The sequence below is a fragment of the Cyphellophora attinorum genome (genome assembly GCF_001299255.1).
Source record: "Cyphellophora attinorum strain CBS 131958 chromosome Unknown Contig15, whole genome shotgun sequence".
Classification (NCBI taxonomy): domain Eukaryota; kingdom Fungi; phylum Ascomycota; class Eurotiomycetes; order Chaetothyriales; family Cyphellophoraceae; genus Cyphellophora; species Cyphellophora attinorum.
In genome coordinates, this window is record NW_017253243.1 from 450,633 (window position 1) to 468,050 (window position 17,418).

The 17,418-nt window shown below is 53.4% G+C and overlaps 7 protein-coding genes across 7 annotated transcripts; 6 read left to right on the plus strand and 1 right to left on the minus strand.

Moving 5' to 3' along the window:
* Positions 1-893: 893 nt before the first annotated feature.
* On the plus strand, positions 894-3,205 carry AB675_5136 (putative transcriptional regulatory protein; the record flags this gene model as incomplete). Its single annotated transcript, XM_018145324.1, has 7 exons — positions 894-1,085; positions 1,139-1,228; positions 1,287-1,354; positions 1,408-1,868; positions 1,925-2,600; positions 2,690-2,840; positions 2,900-3,205. The coding sequence occupies 7 exons, from the start codon at positions 894-896 to the stop codon at positions 3,203-3,205; spliced, it is 1,944 nt and encodes a 647-aa protein (XP_017999178.1).
* A 304-nt stretch (positions 3,206-3,509) lies between these two features.
* Positions 3,510-4,085, plus strand: AB675_5137 (uncharacterized protein; the record flags this gene model as incomplete). The annotated part of the gene is made up of 1 exon (XM_018145325.1): positions 3,510-4,085. The coding sequence occupies one exon, from the start codon at positions 3,510-3,512 to the stop codon at positions 4,083-4,085; it is 576 nt and encodes a 191-aa protein (XP_017999381.1).
* A 749-nt stretch (positions 4,086-4,834) lies between these two features.
* On the plus strand, positions 4,835-5,935 carry AB675_5138 (uncharacterized protein; the record flags this gene model as incomplete). Its single annotated transcript, XM_018145326.1, has 1 exon — positions 4,835-5,935. One exon carries the CDS (start codon positions 4,835-4,837, stop codon positions 5,933-5,935), a length of 1,101 nt encoding a protein of 366 aa, XP_017999286.1.
* Positions 5,936-6,635: 700 nt separating this feature from the next.
* AB675_5139 (putative catabolite repression protein creC) lies at positions 6,636-8,766 on the plus strand (the record flags this gene model as incomplete). Its single annotated transcript, XM_018145327.1, has 6 exons — positions 6,636-6,780; positions 6,829-7,912; positions 7,961-7,996; positions 8,049-8,298; positions 8,350-8,632; positions 8,687-8,766. 6 exons carry the CDS (start codon positions 6,636-6,638, stop codon positions 8,764-8,766), a joined length of 1,878 nt encoding a protein of 625 aa, XP_017999326.1.
* A 2,009-nt stretch (positions 8,767-10,775) lies between these two features.
* AB675_5140 (HECT-type ubiquitin ligase-interacting protein creD) lies at positions 10,776-12,631 on the plus strand (the record flags this gene model as incomplete). The annotated part of the gene is made up of 2 exons (XM_018145329.1): positions 10,776-10,993; positions 11,044-12,631. The coding sequence occupies 2 exons, from the start codon at positions 10,776-10,778 to the stop codon at positions 12,629-12,631; spliced, it is 1,806 nt and encodes a 601-aa protein (XP_017999220.1).
* Positions 12,632-14,000: 1,369 nt separating this feature from the next.
* AB675_5141 (uncharacterized protein) lies at positions 14,001-15,100 on the plus strand (the record flags this gene model as incomplete). Its single annotated transcript, XM_018145330.1, has 2 exons — positions 14,001-14,885; positions 14,993-15,100. The coding sequence occupies 2 exons, from the start codon at positions 14,001-14,003 to the stop codon at positions 15,098-15,100; spliced, it is 993 nt and encodes a 330-aa protein (XP_017999375.1).
* Positions 15,101-15,417: 317 nt separating this feature from the next.
* On the minus strand, positions 15,418-16,214 carry AB675_5142 (uncharacterized protein; the record flags this gene model as incomplete). Its single annotated transcript, XM_018145331.1, has 2 exons — positions 15,418-15,891; positions 15,939-16,214. The coding sequence occupies 2 exons, from the start codon at positions 16,212-16,214 to the stop codon at positions 15,418-15,420; spliced, it is 750 nt and encodes a 249-aa protein (XP_017999455.1).
* Between the last annotated feature and the right edge of the window lie 1,204 nt (positions 16,215-17,418).

Here is a 17,418-nt window from a genome sequence, read left to right on the forward strand (position 1 = left end):
CATACGCCACCGAGACACACGCACTACACTTCCATGGACGCTGTGAAATCCATTGACCAGAGACTGATTCGTCCAGTCATCATCACGGACAGCGAGATAGCAGCCAGAGCCGACGAAACATTTCCCCTCGGCAACATCAGCTGGAAGACCTTGTTCACTTCGGGTCAAACGCCAACCAATTCCTTGAGTACTGGAATTGCTCTTTGCCCGCCGAGAACTGGACATTTATGTGCGCATCGCCATGCACAGGCGGAGGTGTACTATATCATCGAGGGTCGAGGGACAGTCAAGATCGACGGGACGGAGACAGATGTCCACGCCGGAAGTGTGCTGTTCATCCCAGGCAACGCGGAGCATGCCATCTGGAACGTGAGCGACGAGCCTCTACGATTCTTTTACGTTTTTCCAACCGACGCATTCGAGGACGTAGTGTATCGTTTCTCTGAAATCACACACGAGCCGGCGCAAGTGACGGCATCACCGGTCTGCAATGTGTGACTGCTTGCAGTTTAAAGATATAGATTTGATGGTGTTCGCACACAACGTTGTGCTGCGGTATCAATTGTCCACGAAGACGGTAGCATCGTCATCCGTGGTGGTCCGCCTAACTACTTCATTGCGCTTATAGCTGCGGAGAACCAGGCCGTCGGTCGACGTGACTTACATGAAGCTGAAGAGATATCAAGGCTCGGAAAGCAAAAGATTGCGGGGAATGCAGCAAAGTAAAAGGGGTATCTACCTAGGTAGTTCGTAATGCCCTGCCTGCCCTTGTCCCAAGTCTGGACCCGAGTCTTGGCGCATCGTGTCATCATCCGCTCAGGCTGTCTGCTAGTATTCCACTCATGATACTCATGGGTCGTCCAATAATAGATACATCATGACCATTATCAATCATGGATGGCGAAGACGAGCCGTTGTACTTGCCCGTTCACCGCGTCGCTCAAGCATGTGTCGCGTGTCGGTATGCTGGCCCCGACGTTCCTGAATTCCAGTTCTGCACCAGACTAACCACGCCCTCAGGCGTAAAAAAGTCCGATGCAACGGGAGCAGACCTGCCTGCACGCAATGTCGCCGATCTAGACAGGGTTCGCGATGACGCCCCCACTTGAAAGGTATGGAACTAATAGTAGGGGCAGAGTGCGTCTACGCAGGCGCATTGAACGGTCACAAGCAGAATGCGGCCGGCGAGGGAGAGGAACCCTCCAGAGAGTCTGCGCCTAGCACAAACGTGAGCACACCCTGGGTCACATTTCCACTTTTGGTGACTGAAAGGTCTGCTGTCACAGGATGCCATTATGCAACGGCTGGCATCGATTGAGTCTACAATGCAAAGCTTCGCCGCTCATCTGGAAAGGTTAGCTCCCTGAATTCTCTCATCAGTCCAGACTAATCACTGCCGATCCACAGAATCTCCAGCGGCTCGATAAGCTCAACGGTACCCGGGACGAGGATGACAGTGCCCTCTGAGGAAGGGCCACCACCCAAGAAGAAGCGCTTGTTAGATGCAGATTTCGAAGCAACATCGCCAACACCCGAGGGATATCATGTCCCTGACGACGTTTTGATGCCTATTATCGATACATACTTCACTTGTGTCCAGAACCAACCATATTCGTTTTTCCATGAAGGAAATTTTCGCCAAGGTCTCGCCAAAAACGATCTCCCCGATCACCTCGTACTAGCAGTCGTCGCTAGTGCTATGCGCTTCTGCATCCATCCAGCGCTGCCTGCTGATAGCCACGAGTTGGCCGTCAGCTACGCTAACAAGTCGTGGAAGTCCGTGGTATCCAACTGTTTCGGCCTAAGCACAACGGCCAACCTCTCCATTGTACAGACTATCGCTCTACTGGCACTGTTTGACTTTACAGGTAAGTCAAGTCGAACTCAAGTTGTTCCTGGCAAACCAATCTGACGTTTTATTCAGCGGGCAAGTCGCGACACGGAGCCGCATGGGTGAAGATCGGCATGGCCGTTCGAATCGCACAGGACCTCGGGCTTATGCTTGAATCATCGCCCGAACTCTCATATGCGGAACAAGAAGAGCGCCGGAGGGTGTTCTGGTCGGTCTACCTCTTGGATCGACTTGTGTCTTGTGGCCGTGGCCGACCTCCTGCAATAGTCGATGCTTGCTGTCAATTACAATTACCTTGTGACGAGCAAACATGGAGAGATGGCATGTGGCAGCCGACTTTGACACTAGATGAGCTTGCGAATCGCACATCGCGAAGTGTCCAACATCCAGGGCTGTTCGCTCGTGTCATTATCATGGCGTATACAGTCGGCCGTGCCGCACAGTACATGCTGCAGGAGTTCAATATTCGGAGCCGCTACTCACCATGGGACCCATCGTCCGACTTCGCTGCTATTGAAGCAGACTTGTTACATCTAGAATGCCACCTCGAAATTGACAAACCACTGGTGGAAACACTACCTCTCTATTTCGCCTCAGCAGAACAAGCGGACTATCAGAGCACGGGGCCGGCCATCTTCTCCAGGCTGCTATTCCACTTGTGTTACTGCATGCTCACTCATCCGTTTCTGCTTCGACGACGACTAGAAACAGGGAGGATCACGGCTCCCACAAGCTTCCTAGCTCGCATGTTTGATACTGCCTGGCATCATGCGCAGCGAATGGTCGAGATCTTCAGGGTGGCTAACAACCACGCTGTCCATTCCGCTCTTCGTTCAGCGGCTACTGCATGCTGATTGCTGGGTCCATTGCAATCCTGTACGCCGACCATGAGGAGGCTGCAGTGAGCTCCAAAGCTTCGATGTTGTTGCAGGAGGCAATCCTTTACCTGCAAGACGCGGGCCGCTACTGGCGCAATGTAGCGACAATGGTGAGTTCGATTTGCCTAGCAAGTCCTGCGGAGTGATTGATACTGACAAATCTGGATAGGCAACGATTCTGCAGCAAACAGCTGAGAACACAGTTGCATATAGTCAGCTCGCCACCCAGCGCTCGCAAATCGCTCCCCTGTCGCCGGAGTGTGACAAGATCATGTGGTCGCTGGTGGACTACAGCACGATCTCTAATGAGAAACCTGCGAGTTGGGCGAGCAATACGACTCCGAGCACTGATTTGTGGTTTGAGTCATGGATCGACCTCTTTGGCATGCAGAACAATTCAGGGGATTTTGGCATGGAGCGAGGTGTTCTAGACTTCTCCACTAGGCCCCTGGGGGACAATGTCACTGATATATGAGATGTGCTGAGCGGCAAGCAGTCAGCAAATGTGAAACGTCCTAAAAACTGAACTTGCGAAAAGTTTCGCGATTGTAGATGACCATGATGGCTTGGTCGGTCGCCATGTACTCATGCTCTGTCGCCAAGCCAGCCCTCCCGAGTCAGCTGCGTGCCTCATGCCTCTCGCCTGAATCGAAACATCACTTTTAGAAGTGCATATCTAGGTAATGTTCACACCCACAACGCAGGCGGCACGTGCGCGAGGACTCTCATATTATCCGCGCCGCTGATATTTTGCGCACAGAGATGCGCACACATTCGTCATGGCCCATGTCAATCTCCTCGATTCGAGACGATTATCCGAACTCCTTGAACAAGCTCTGTCATGGCGCAAATCGGTAGACTCCCTCATGGTCTCCGCTACGAACGGCGCAGTGCTTGCCTTCGCGTATCGGGCTGGACGGCCGACAATGAAGGACATTCGTTCGCTCTCTACAACTACGACTACGGCGTACACAGTCGCATCAGAGGACGTCCTTGTGTTTGAAGCGCAGCTCTCCCGCGCACTGTCGGTCCTTGCACCTGTTGCGGATCAAGTCCTTTTGGCGGTGCATGGGCCAGGACGAGGTGACTTGAAGATCGACGGCAATATGCAGGGTCTCGATGTCAATGGCGATGGGACGCATGGGGCTGAAGACGAGCGCGAAGAGGGAAACAACGCTGAGGTGGACGAGCACGAGGATGAGGTTGGTGGGGCTGTGGAAGACACGACAGCACGAGATGGGGATGACGAGGAAGAACAAAATAGAATTCGCGCGGATCTCGAGTATGTCAGTGATCAACTCGCTGTCATTCTTCGGGAGGAATTGCGTGGTCTTAGGTGGCCAGAGGACATATGAAGAGGCTCAACATCCTGCTCCCAAACAAGCGAGTGATGCAGCTTGCAGAATACACAGAGCCTTGCCAATCAGCCAAAAAGTGCACGCCACAGGTCAACATCACGTCACCAGCAGCCGTCATCGGCTAAGCAATATCGAGGTCACGCTTCAAGTCCGCAACCACTTTGGCAGCACTCAACAGCGAATGTCTATCATCTGGTTGGCAAATGTCACCTGACGCATCTTCCCTCATCCAAGCGTCCGATGCGCGTGTCGATCCAGGCCACTATTGCAATCAAGAGTACTAGACCTCACTTCTTTGGAAGTGCCACCGTTGGTCAGGAGCTGGTGCATGACAAACCGATCAGAGTCCAACATAGTGCGACTTCCTGGCGGGGCATACAGCTTGCCCAGATGTCGCAAGTCGCGTGGGTCTCCAGGACTGTGGCTTCGATAGCGTTCGGCTTCGACTCTATCTGCAGGTACAATAGACTCGCTTAGTCACCCCCACAACCCATAAGCGGCAATCACTAGGGGAACAGCGTCGACAGCAAGCAATCTCTGTAATTCATCAGTGGCGAGGATCGGCTTCACAATCACGGAAAACGGCGTTCAATTGTTGCAGACCGCTGAAGAATCCACCACAGGCCAGAGCAATAGAGTTGTTGTATGCTCTCCGCGGCGGCGACCATGATGAACAACACTACGACTATAAAGATCCGCCAAATTGCACGTCACCCATTGTTGTCAGCTAATGCTCAACTCTCGAAATGCAGCTGCTCCGCACCTGGCTGGCGGCCCTCGCGTTGGCCTCTTTTGCAACTGCTGCACCTGTCGCTGCAGCGCTTGAAGCCAGGGACAACCTCACACCTTTGGCATACACAGCCGCAATTCCTCCAGAGATCGTCCATGAGTTTCCCATAGGTACTTGGGTCGAGAATCTAGTCATCCGGCAGCGGGATGGGAACGCTGTCGCTACCATACTCTCCGCACCAGAGGTATACCTGATCTCAACCACCGACGGCTTCGAACCTATACTACTCGCTGAGTTCCCAGGCAACCTTGGCGTCCTCGGAATTGTCGAACTAGGCCACGACGTTTTCTATGTGGCGGTCGGGAACTGGTCCGCCAAGCTCGCAGAACCTACACCCGGCTCCTGGTCTTTGTGGGAGATCGACCTCAACGGCTGTGATGTGCACCACGGGCAGTCACCCAAAACGCAGAAAATTGTCGACCTTCCCGAAGCTGGCTTCCTGAATGGTATGGCAGTACTGAATCCCACTGCGGGCACTGTCATTGTCGCGGACTCTCTTTACAGCGGCGTGTGGCGTGTCAATGTACGCTCTGGCGAGCTGGATGTCGCCATCAATCACACCAGTATGGCTCCTCAACCAGAACTTGCAACTCTTGCACTTGGTATCAATGCCCTGAGCATTCGCGACGGGTATCTATACTATGACAACACTGATTCTGGCACGTTCTACCGGATGCCGATTGATGTACTAACTGGACAATCACTTGGTCCGGCTGAGGCGATCGTGGACAACAAGTTTCCTGACGTTATTTTTGATGACTTTACGCTCGATTTCGCCGGCAATATCTTTATTGTCTCTGGCCGAGGAGAGGTTGCGCTGCTGAAGGATGTGGCTGCAGGCGCTGCAGTGACTGCCATTGACATCGTGGCTGGGAACGTGACCGATTTGCAGGTCACGGGACACACGGCTGCGAAGTTCGGCACAAGCAGTGCTGACCTGGAGCGTGGCTCATTGTATGCGACAACCAGTGGTGGGGCTTTAGGGTATATCTTTGGCAATTTGACTACTGGAGGCATGCTCGTACGCTATGATACCGCTGTGCTGGGCCTGTATTGATACGCGCTGAAGGGGCCGAGCATGGACCACGGATAGGTGGGCAGCTCGTCTTTCTGCAGTCACGAGTTGCCATATGGATAATGATCATGTGCATTTGTCGACATCCGACCTAGCAGCACGTTCACAGCGGACAGCTTCATCAGCATCCTCCTGAGCATGCCATGTTGTGCGCCATCGCTGTTGACCAGAATGAAAGCCTTGTTAAAGCTCTTCTTTGCTTGACTGGAACTATCTGCGCATAGAAAGCATTGATATTGTCTGGGTGCACCACCGGTGGTTCTCCCAAACTTGCATCCTTGTTCTGTCCCCGCACGTCCAGGGTTTTCGTAACGCCTGTCAATGATCTAGAAGCCTATCGAAGCTTTCTAGGCGGCGGAGATGAAGTCACTCCGCCCAAACGTGGCTGGAAAAGGGGCCCGTGCGACCCCGAGTTCGTGAAGCTACACTGTTTAGCCGAGCAGACCCGCATCATGCACACTGGCGCCGCAGTCGCTCAACTCGCCTTCGACTACACGAGCGAAAAGATTGTGACGTTGCAGTCTTAATCTCACCAGCTGCCTGTAGTACGCGGCTAGAAGCCCACCGCATCCTCAACAGCTTCGCGATACAGATCAGGAGCATTGGGGCCGTGCTGTATTTCAACGGGCGTAAGCGCAAAGGGCCGATATGTTGTACGTAAATCAGATCAGTTGCCCTGGCCATGGCTAATGGGATGTATCTTCGCAGTGCCATACCTCCCCCGCCTCGATACCCTACGACGAATGGACTACCGCCGCAAACACTAGAGACAGCAAACATCCTCCACCACCCCGAGGGGCCAGAATACCGATATCAGGTGGGCGAAGGTAAATACCTACCCTCCAAATAACGACCAGCTTGCTGAAGGTGTCAAGGCACATATATCCTACGAGATGACTTACAGCTGGCGACACCGCCGCCACATCCTTCAGAAGCCCCCGTGATCAACCCGAATCCTTTGGCTACGGGTGCTGCCCCACCTACAGCAGGGGTGAAGATGTCACTGGTGTCACTCAATCCCAAGAAGATACGACCAGATCTATACAAGACTAATACAACGACGAGTTCTCTGCTGAGATGGCGGTCGCTCGGACTGAACAACTCCAAGGAGTCTAAGGAGTCCAAGGAAGCCGAAAGGGAACCCAGGAAGTCCACCGAGTCCAAGACCTCGAGTCAAAATGGCAGCTCGAAATCGTCCAATGCGCCCGCGTTTGGCGTAGGCAATGCGCTACTCTCGCCTGTGATCAGTACCGAAGCTGGCCTTCGCCGGCGGAAACCCAAGAACAACATCATCAAATCGAACTCGTCATTTGTGTCGCGAGTGATACCACACGAAGCACTGGCGAAGAAATTGTCGGAAAGGGATCAGGGCGGCTCTTTCGCATTTGTGAACATCAATCGAGCTTTTCAATGGCTGGATTTGTCGTCTGGTACGAAAGCTGAGCCAATGACCAAGATTCTCTTCACCAAGGCGCACATGTTATGCCATGATGTGAATCCGCTCACCAAGCACCCAACACATATTGATCTCGTTATGGGGTCGTCAGCCAGCGACATCATATGGTACGAGCCGATGTCGCAAAAGTATGCTCGAATCAACAAGAACGGTATCATCAATGGGTCACCGGTTTCCAAGATCAAGTGGATTCCGGGCTCGGAGAACTATTTTCTTGCAGCGCATATGGATGGCACGTTGGTTGTGTACGACAAGGAACGGGAAGATGCGCCGTTCGAGAGCGAGGCCGTGGTAGACGAGGGAATTCACATTGAGGACGATGAGCGGTCGACCTTGAACATCACCAAAAGCGTCAACTCGACGAACCAGAAAGCAAATCCGGTTGCGTGTTGGAAGATATCGAACCAGAGCGTCAACGACTTCGCATTCTCTCCGGACGGTCGATATCTGGCATGTGTCAGTGAAGACGGATATCTACGCATCATTGACTACCTGCAAGAGAAGTGAGTGGAAGGCTTATGGCGGAAGACTCAAGTGCTAACAGGTTTCAGGCTGACTGATGTTTACAACGCGTATTACGGCGGATTGTAAGTTGTCACACCGTGGTTCTACGCATGCTCTTCGCTAATACTCCAACAGTACATGTGTAACATGGTCGCCCGATGGCAAATACATCGTGACCGGCGGTCAAGACGACCTCGTGTCGATTTGGTCATTGAATGAGCGGCAGATCGTCGCTCGGTGTCCAGGTCACGACTCTTGGGTAACGGCTGTTGCATTTGACCCGTGGCGATGCGATGACAAGAGCTATCGTTTCGGCAGCGTTGGCGATGATTGTAAGCTCTTGCTGTGGGACTTTAATGTTGGCATGCTGCATCGTCCCAAAGGGGTGCGTTTCTCCTCTCCTTCATGTTCAGACTTTCGCTTACACCAATCGCAGGCCGGCGGCCGGACTCGAGGCAGTGTCTCCGCACAATCAACACTAGGTCGTCAACGGACTGAGAGCACAACTGTTGGTAGATTACGGTCCGATTCGAACAGGACGACGAGCGTCCATCAGCCTGAGCAGGAGCTCGACGAAGACGCAGAGTTTATGAATCACGAAGTTGAGCCACGCTCGCGGACAGCTCAACTTCCTCCTATACTGTCAAAGAAGGTGGATGAGCATGCACTCAGCGGCATCGCATTTGAGCAAGAATGCATTATTACTGCTTGCCAAGAAGGTATGTTCAGACCTTGGCCGCGGGTTTTCTTTTGATGGACTGACATGTGGTTAGGCCATGTTCGCACGTGGGATCGACCACGCGAGCCGGTGAACAGTAGTCAGCTCGATCTGACCAGTACGAAGAGCCAGTAGAGGCCAACTTTACCTTCACCAGTACAGGCGACTCGTGAAAATCGCGAGATGATGTTCTAAAACATGACCGGGCTCTTGGTTCATAGCACAGCCCGGTACGATTGCCCAGGATATCTGGTCGTATCTCGTGTATCAGAAAGTTGGTGATGGATCGATCTCTGTTTCTCGGAGCAAAGGTAGCCCGTTTCAGAGCTGCATATTGCATACTAGACGACGGCACAACCGCGGCCGAGCTACACGACCTTCGAGAGTTCGCCCAGGCCTTCTATGAATAGTGTAGACGAGTGCGACGGCACGAGAAGATGTCCAGACGAATTCACGAGCTACTTGACTGGGCCGATTGTCCTCGAGATGAAAAAGCATATCCTTGAACATGTCGAATTGCCAGCAACATATATCATACTAGTAGTTGCGAGTGCTTCGTTTCGGATATGGTAATCTCACACGAGGAGCATTGCGGCGCCGGAAGCAAAATGTGAGGCAGCTCTGCAGGCGGCTGAGTCGTCCCGAGTACGTTTTTGGGGGCAAGTTGCATTTACAAGCCAATGACCTGCAGCACAGTATGATGATAGGGCCGAAAGACGTCCAGAGGCACGCCTGGAGCCATGTTCCTCGGTACCGTTGATGAATTAAGCTTGCTTACGGCAGCCACGACTAGGCGAATACGGGTCAGCTTGCGCGCACTGGCACTGGAGACAACGTTTGAGAGTTGCCCTCGGTGGTTCCTGCTTCCACCAAAAGCATGATACTGTAGTGCCGGTGAGGCCGGGGGAACGGTACTTTCTTTGATCTCCAGGCTATATACTTGCTTTTGGGGTAGTACCGGTGACTGTAGAGTTGCTTCTTGCATGCAAGACTCCCATATAACCGGCTACTGGTCATAGCGTGGGAATTCACGGCCAGATACCGAGACAAACAATCAGGCCTGAATCCAAGGCAGGAGAATGCATCGACATCACAGCGTGCTCCCACGCTGACGTGCTTATCGCTATTTCCTAGCAACTTCTCCTTCCTTTCATTCTACATGCATAGATCAGTCTCGACAATCAACGTTCTGGACATGAGGACGGATTCTCTAGCGACATGCGACTCTCCTCGCCGCTATCGATAGCATCTCCAAGCCCCACCATATCGCTCAGTGCGTCGACACCCACTTCCACGAGACTGGCTCAAAGTGATACAAGCACAAACGCGAGCCGAAGCGACAGCGGGAGCGACGGTGGAAGTTCTCTAGGAGAGGACCACCGTTCGATGATCCGGAAACACATCTCATTTCGGCCACGATCAGAATCACCACCCAATGCCACAAGGCGAAAAGTAGCCCTATCGAGCCCCTCCACCGACCATGTTAACCACGCCAACACCGAGCCAACAGCGAAATCCACTGCAAACAAATCTCTGCTGAAGCTGAAGCCTCGATCGCGGGCACCATCCGGGTCCTCATTGCTGAACCCGAGTATTACAATCAGCCCGGGGAGCGGCGAAAATTCGCCGCAGCAGAACTCATTCTCGTGTCAGAGCCGGACTGGACCCGCAGATACCGATAGCCCTACTACAGGCACGTCAGAGGTGGATAACAATTCTGCAATCGCTTCACCTCCAACCACTGTAAGTTTTCCTATCTTTTGCTGCATTTTTTTCACGTGTACGTCTCCAAAGGTACCTGTGTACCTCTGCGGCGAGATCCAGTTGTAGAGATACCTGGTGAACCTGACGCTGCTATTCGTCGATCACGGCGGGTCGGTGTCATCGGTCAGATTACCCATTGATGGATTGCGCGATATCTTTTGATGATCCGCAAGCACGTTCCTGATTGCATCCACATTTACTTACCCACTGCCTTGCGATAGACTACTGCCACTCGCGCTCCTCTTCCGCAATTCCATTCTCGGCAGGTTGTGCCAACACGCAATGAACTCCTTACCTCGACCTCACTGAGAGACCTCCGCAACTGCACTCTCGCCGACAGACATCTCGCAAACCAGCCTCGGACGAAGTCAGCGCCCGCCATGGCCCTCAAGTTCTTGTCCAGTCACAGCAGCAGTGCCGGCACAAGTTCCAGCATAAAGCACTTTGACATACGACTGGATAACGACTACATCGTCTTCCGAGGAAGCGAAGATGAGGCCGCCAGTGCCCAGTTGGCTGGATCGGTGGTGTTATGTGTGACAGAGCCGCTTAACATATCCCACGTGCAGCTGACTTTGAGTGGAATCATTCACATGTCGTACGTACCACGCTGTCGGTACCGTACCAGCGTCATGCTAATGTTTGCAGATGGTCTGCTACATCCGCGTCCTCGATGTCCGGCAGAAAAAGTGCATACAAGGAGAAGACATTCTTCGAAAAGACATGGCCATTCAAGGTCGCTGGCAAAGAGAAGTCGCTTGTACTATTGCCAGACAACTACGAGTGGCCATTCGATTGCATACTGGAGGGCAGTCTGCCCGAGAGTGTCGAGGGCCTGAAAGATGCTTGGATCATATATCGGTTGAAGGTCGAGATTGGCCGCAAGAGAGGGAAAGACATTGTCATCAGGAAACCACTGCGAATAGTACGGACTCTTGACCCGAGTGCTCTCGAGTTGGCGCATGCAATGAGTGTGGAGAACATATGGCCGAACAAGATCGAATATTCAATCAGTGTACCCAGCAAGGCCATAATATTTGGATCTTTCCTCCGAGTCGACTTCAAGCTGATACCGCTATTGAAAGGACTGGTCATTGGACAGATATCGACACAAGTACGAGAAGAGCAGGAGTTCATCGTCGACCCCGACTGGGGCGTCTCGGCTCTTGGCGGAGGGCAAACCAAGCATGACCGCACCATTGCCAGCGACCTGTACACCATCGACGCCGAGAAGGACGAGCAGATCATCGACGAGGCTGCAGAAGGCTTCCAATTTTCACGATTCGTCGAACTACCAAAGACCCTAAATGCATGCTTACAGGACTGCAATGTCAAGGGGATCAAGGTACGGCATAAGGTCAAGTTCAACGTACAACTACACAACCCAGACGGACATATATCAGAACTGAGGGCCAATCTACCGGTCGCGTTCTACATTTCACCTAATCTACCCATCAACGAGAACAACGATCTGGTCGATCAATCGCCACAAGCGAGCCGAGCAGCGGTCGAGAACGACATGAACCATTGCGCACCACCCCTGTACGGTGCGCATCAGCTAGACAAGCTGTACTCGGAGGTTGACCCATCTGGCTATCTCACTCCTGCTGCAGGACCTGGAACGCCCTACCTACACAGCAGGCAGCCATCACACGAAAATTTGCGTTCGCTCGACGCAATTGCAAGCAGTCACGGCACATCTGGCATCAGCACGCCCCTAGGAGGATCGATCAGTCCTGCAGCACTGCAGTATCGTTTACAGAATCTCGACGTGGCGAGCGGCAGCCTCTCGCGCAACGACAGTCAAGAAGATGGAGTCACTCGGGCTTCGGATCCGAATGAGCCAGGCAGTTACTTTTCACCCGAGGATGCCTCGCACGACAGCAGCGGCGTTCTTTCACGGCGAGAGAGCGAAGAAGCCGATGGTCTTCAATCAGGAGCTCGAACGCCATTTGCGGTATATGCACATACCGAGGATTTGGCGAGGGTGCCGTCGTATAGCACCGCCGTGAAGGCGCCGGCTCCGCATACAAACGCGGGCGACCTGCCGACCTATGGTGCAGTGACGACTAATGGCGAGAGCTCTTCATCACACCCGCCGCTGCCGGAGCCGCCGAGTGCACATCTGCGAGATCCAAGAAATGGACTGGGCAGGAGTCCGCCGCAGAATCGGAATTTGAGCTATCTGCAGGACGGCGAGAGGAGATTGAGGTTGATGCAGCTGCGAGGCCGATAGGATCGGTCTTGGTCTTGATCGGGTTGCAGATCGAATTCTTCGGCCAAGGACCGCATTCGATTCCTTGCTGTCATCGCAGGCGTAGGAGGTCGAGCTCCGAGGGCAGTTGAGAAGAGAGACGGATCATTTGTACGAAGACATTTGTTGAATGGCTTACTTTACGCTCGTTGAAGCATTGACACGAAGTCGGCGCCCGAGTGTGGGCGACATTGGCATTTGAGGAGTTGCGGGATCATTGGGCACGGATGCCAATTTCAAGGCGTTACAGAACGAAGACATGATCTTTGCGGCATGTCAGCCACGATTCATTTTTCTCAAGCAGAAAGCAGGATGGGCGGAGGAAGAAGCGAGAGGAGGGAACTATTGATTCTGTCATGATGGACAGGTAAAAGAACCATGGCGACACCGACGTATATGTGGCAGCGGCTCGACAAGAAAGTGCATACTATGAACGGAAGGAAGCGCGACTTTTCGTCAGAGCAGATATATTTGCACCACCCCTTTGACATTGTCAGATGTTTCCAGCTTACAAGTTGTCATTCGCTTCAACGCGCAAACATCCCACTAGATGTACACCTATGTGACTCGCGTGTTATATGTAAGCACATGTGCTGGTGCCGCTCGCTCATGCTTGCGAGGTCAATTATTGTCAGAGGCGTGCTTTTCCAGATGCTGCTGTCAACCGGTCTCATCGGACACTGCCTGTCACCCGGTGGTAGACAAGGCCGGGCGAGAGCCATTCGATTTTGGACAGACTCAAGTGCCATGGTCGACCGCCGTCCCTAGGAAAGCGATCTGCCCCTAGGTCTACGCTCACCGTTAGTCGGTAAAAGATCCTGCATCCTGCATTCCTTACCCCAGCAGCCATCCTGACGGTATCGTCTATTGATACTGACGCTGAGCACACCATGGCAGCGAGCTGTGATACGAGGCGAAGCAACGGATGCGAGCAAGGAATGGACTGCGACTTGGCAGCATCCAAGACCCCAGACCGTTGACACCAGCCGGATCAGGCTAGCCAACCTGATCTCGCACGCTCGATTTGTTGCTTCATCAGGCGTACCTCACTCTTAGGTTGCAACTTACCTCAGCGCACCCGGGGCACGCGAGTCCGCATGGTGGGCAGATTTCGCACAATGCGGCTTACTTTGGCAGGGGCCGTTGCGCCGCCTGGTAATCGTTCTTTCGCAAGAAAAACTTACGGATCCGCAACACTGACATAGGGCTGATGGACCACGCAAGACCGAAGAAGAGATGACAGGGCCTGACAAGATCACAGGTGTGAAGGTAGGGTACATAGAAAGATGCGCTGCTCTTACCGTGAGCGTTTGGTGATCCTGATGCCGAGTCGGCGTCTTTGTAGGCCACGATGTCTCTTGTGACGGCATCGCCACTGCTCCCACCATCGGCAATATCAGCGCCGACATCGCCCTCGCCGCCCTTTCCAGCAGCAAGCTCCCTTCAGCTCCTCACACTTCCCCTCGAGATCCGTCTCCTCATACTGCGTCACCTACTTCGATCCCACCCCGAGCCAACAATGACATTCGCAGCCTCCGCAGACTCGGCCCCGTTCCCGCTCTGGGCAAACTATACCCTCCATCGCTCACGCACCTTCCCCACCACTGACATCCTCCTCATCTGCCGACAACTCAACAATGAACTCCGTCAAGTCCTTGCTCCGCCCCTGCTGCAAGCAACGGCCATCACCGCTGCCGGCAACGCGGGATCCGCAGCAAATGCAGCTCTCCCCACAACCCTTGACCTACGCCCAGCGGACCATCTCAACACTCACGTCGCAAACTGTCTCCTTTCCGAGCTGGCCAAAGTCCCGCCCTTTTGGCGCCAAACCATCGTCATCCTGAAGCTCGACCGTGTGTGGTTTGAGAAACTCCCCTGGGACACTCTCACCGCACAACTGGAGGGGTTGAGGGAGGTAGAGGTCAAATTGCCAATTGCTTCCGCTGGGTGGGAGGCGGCGTGGCGGTGGATGGACTGTTGGCGGGACGTGAAGAGCTGTGAGGAGCGATTGGTGGGTTGGAGTCATTTGGCGCCGGGGTTGCATGAGGGTGTGAGGGCTTTGGGTGAGAGGATGGTTGGGAGATTGGATCTGTTGGAAGGTGGTCCTGGGGATGAAAGTGAAATGGAGGGTGGAGGCGACGACGGCGAGGGTTCGAGAAGGCGGAGAACTAAGGTGAGAGTCACGGCGCGACAGCCGGTCAAGATCATGAAGGGGCAGGGGAAAGGGATATATGTGGTGAGTTTTGCAATACCTCTTGGGAGCTCTGGATTCTTTTGGTCGTGCTCGCTGGGGAAGTGGACTGAAGTGAACATGTTGAGCTGACTGACTGGTCTGACGTGCAGGTCCTGATATACGACGTCGCAACACGTACTCTGGTGAGTGTGGACGAGCCAGTCGAGTGTGTTGAGGGCTGTTGGGATGAGACGCGGGACATGTGCAAGGCGATGTGAGTTCTGGTGTTATCTGTCGGCGGCTGGTGCACGCTTGTGATCAACTGGCGGCGTATCTGATGCGGAGTTAGGCTTGGCGTTTTTGGCAGCTCGTTCTTGCCAGTGCCTTCTTGGGACATTGTTGGACTTATCGTTGCCACGACGGCCGTGTTGATCGCGTTTCCTGTTGCGTGAGTGCTTGGAGCAGTATCCCTCGAGAGCGTTGAAGTGGGCATGGCGTCAGATTGTGGTGGAATACGTATGTCTGACTCCAGAAGAAATGAGCCGTACAATTTCTTCGTATATCAACAGCCGACCGGTGGCTAGCAGTAATTGTTTCAGACCTTGGCCTCCTTATTGCTGCCCTTGAGCTTCTTCACCCTATCATCCTCATCCATTTCCAGCTTCTTCCGCTTCTTCTTGTCCATGTCATCTGCGCTCATGCCCTCCTCGTACTTGACGAGTACATTTCCTTCGTCGTCCAGGATATTGCTCTGATTATCCAATTTCTCCCACTTGACTCGACCGTCTCCTTCGAAGTCTACGACTCGTTGTGGGTAGAACATATGACAGGTAGCCCGGAAGGCTTCTCGGCCTTTTTTGCTGTTGATGCCTTCGATAAGAGGTGGGAAGAGCAGAATCATGTTGCGACCTTCGTCCATGATCGGTGCTCGGCAGTAGGCGCAGCTGACTTTGCAGGGCAAGTGGTGGGAGACGTCTTTGTTCGTAGGGTCGTACCAGCCTAGATCGTGGTGGCCATGCGTGAAATTGATATCGCTCTTGTGGAAAATGGCGGCGTGTTGGAATGGTGACTGTGACTATCAGCACGACTCATGGGGAATCCAGGGTTGGTCCTTACGCCATGAAGTCTCTGACATGTTGTGCAATGACAGTACTTGCTGGCAAGTGGCTTTTCCCTGCTGAGCTGGTACTTGACTTTCCCGCAATGGCAGCTACCCTTCCACTTCACGTCAAAGTTCTCGTCATTTTCGTGAACTCGATATGGCTCACGATGCTTCCAGGCATCAATGTCTCGGTGGGTCGAGTCGCCCGCCTGATATTGGTGAGCTTCTGGGTGAACAGAGCCGTTGGGCTTGTCGTCACTCTTGTCTGATTCCTTCTTCTTGGGAGGCATGACTGAGAAGTGCCGAATGCAATGCTGTCTTGTAGCTTGTGGTGTGCGTATGCTCGCGAACTTGGGTGCGCGGCGGAGGAACATGAGAGAAGAGAGCTTGGCCTGGACAAGGCGCGCATGCGAGTGCTTACTGTAAAGGACGACATGTCAATCCACAGGGATTTTATGCCGGACGGACGCTCCGACCACAGCTGTCAATGACTGCATCACTTGTCAGCCCATGATGTGAAGACTTATTGCGTGCTGTACCAGGAGATTGGACCCGGATAAGTTAATGATGACGATCTCAAGGGGTGTGGATCAGGGGTATTTCGCGATGGGACGTCAGATATACTTTTTAATCGTGCATTGATGTCTGCAAGAGACGCAAAGGTTGATTATGTTCCCCGGATTCGCTGTTTCCGTCATGATGTCACGATTTCGTTCGATATTGCCAAGCCCGTCAAGAAGGCGTCCCGATCCGAGAAGGCAACCTCAAGATATTGCGCCGATCATGAGCGGCAGGGCAAAACGCAGTTGCTCTCGCAAGGCAAAGTGCGTGTCCGCATTCCACGACCATAGGGACGTGTTGTAGCACACTTGGCTGTGCCCTGCTAATGGCGCAACTCTAGCTTTTGTCACTAACGAATAGATTATCTGGGTGGAAAAGCAGCTGCGCCTCCATCGTTCGGGCTGAACACCTATCTTTCACGCCGTAATCAGGCAAGACACCGACGCATCGGCTTGCATCGCATTCCCTAGCTGATAGCCGTCATCAGACGAGTGTACAGCGGATCAAAGCTAATCCACCCGGCTGTGTAGTCTGATGAACTGCATGCCTGGTGTTCCGACTGTTTGCATAAAGACCTCGGGAGCAAGTCTCCTCTGGCCCAGGCACTGATGCTAATGCCGGACGAACGTCTGTCGCGTGCTATTCTCCATGTCCCGACCTTGAAGACACCAAATGCACTGTCCCAAGTTTCACTGCGGATGCACGGAGTGAAACACACAGCTTCGTGCCACTCAAAGATCGGTATAGGCTCGTCCAACCCAGAGTGACAGGTGCCAATTTGCAATTTGTGTCACCATCTGCACCAAGCGCGACGCAGGTGCCCTTGATGTGTCCAATGGACACATGTTTGGGCGGGAAATCGTCGGTACGTGTTGGGAAAGTTGCGCAAAATCATTCCGGGCCGGCTTACCTTGGTCCGGGTTGATGACAAGG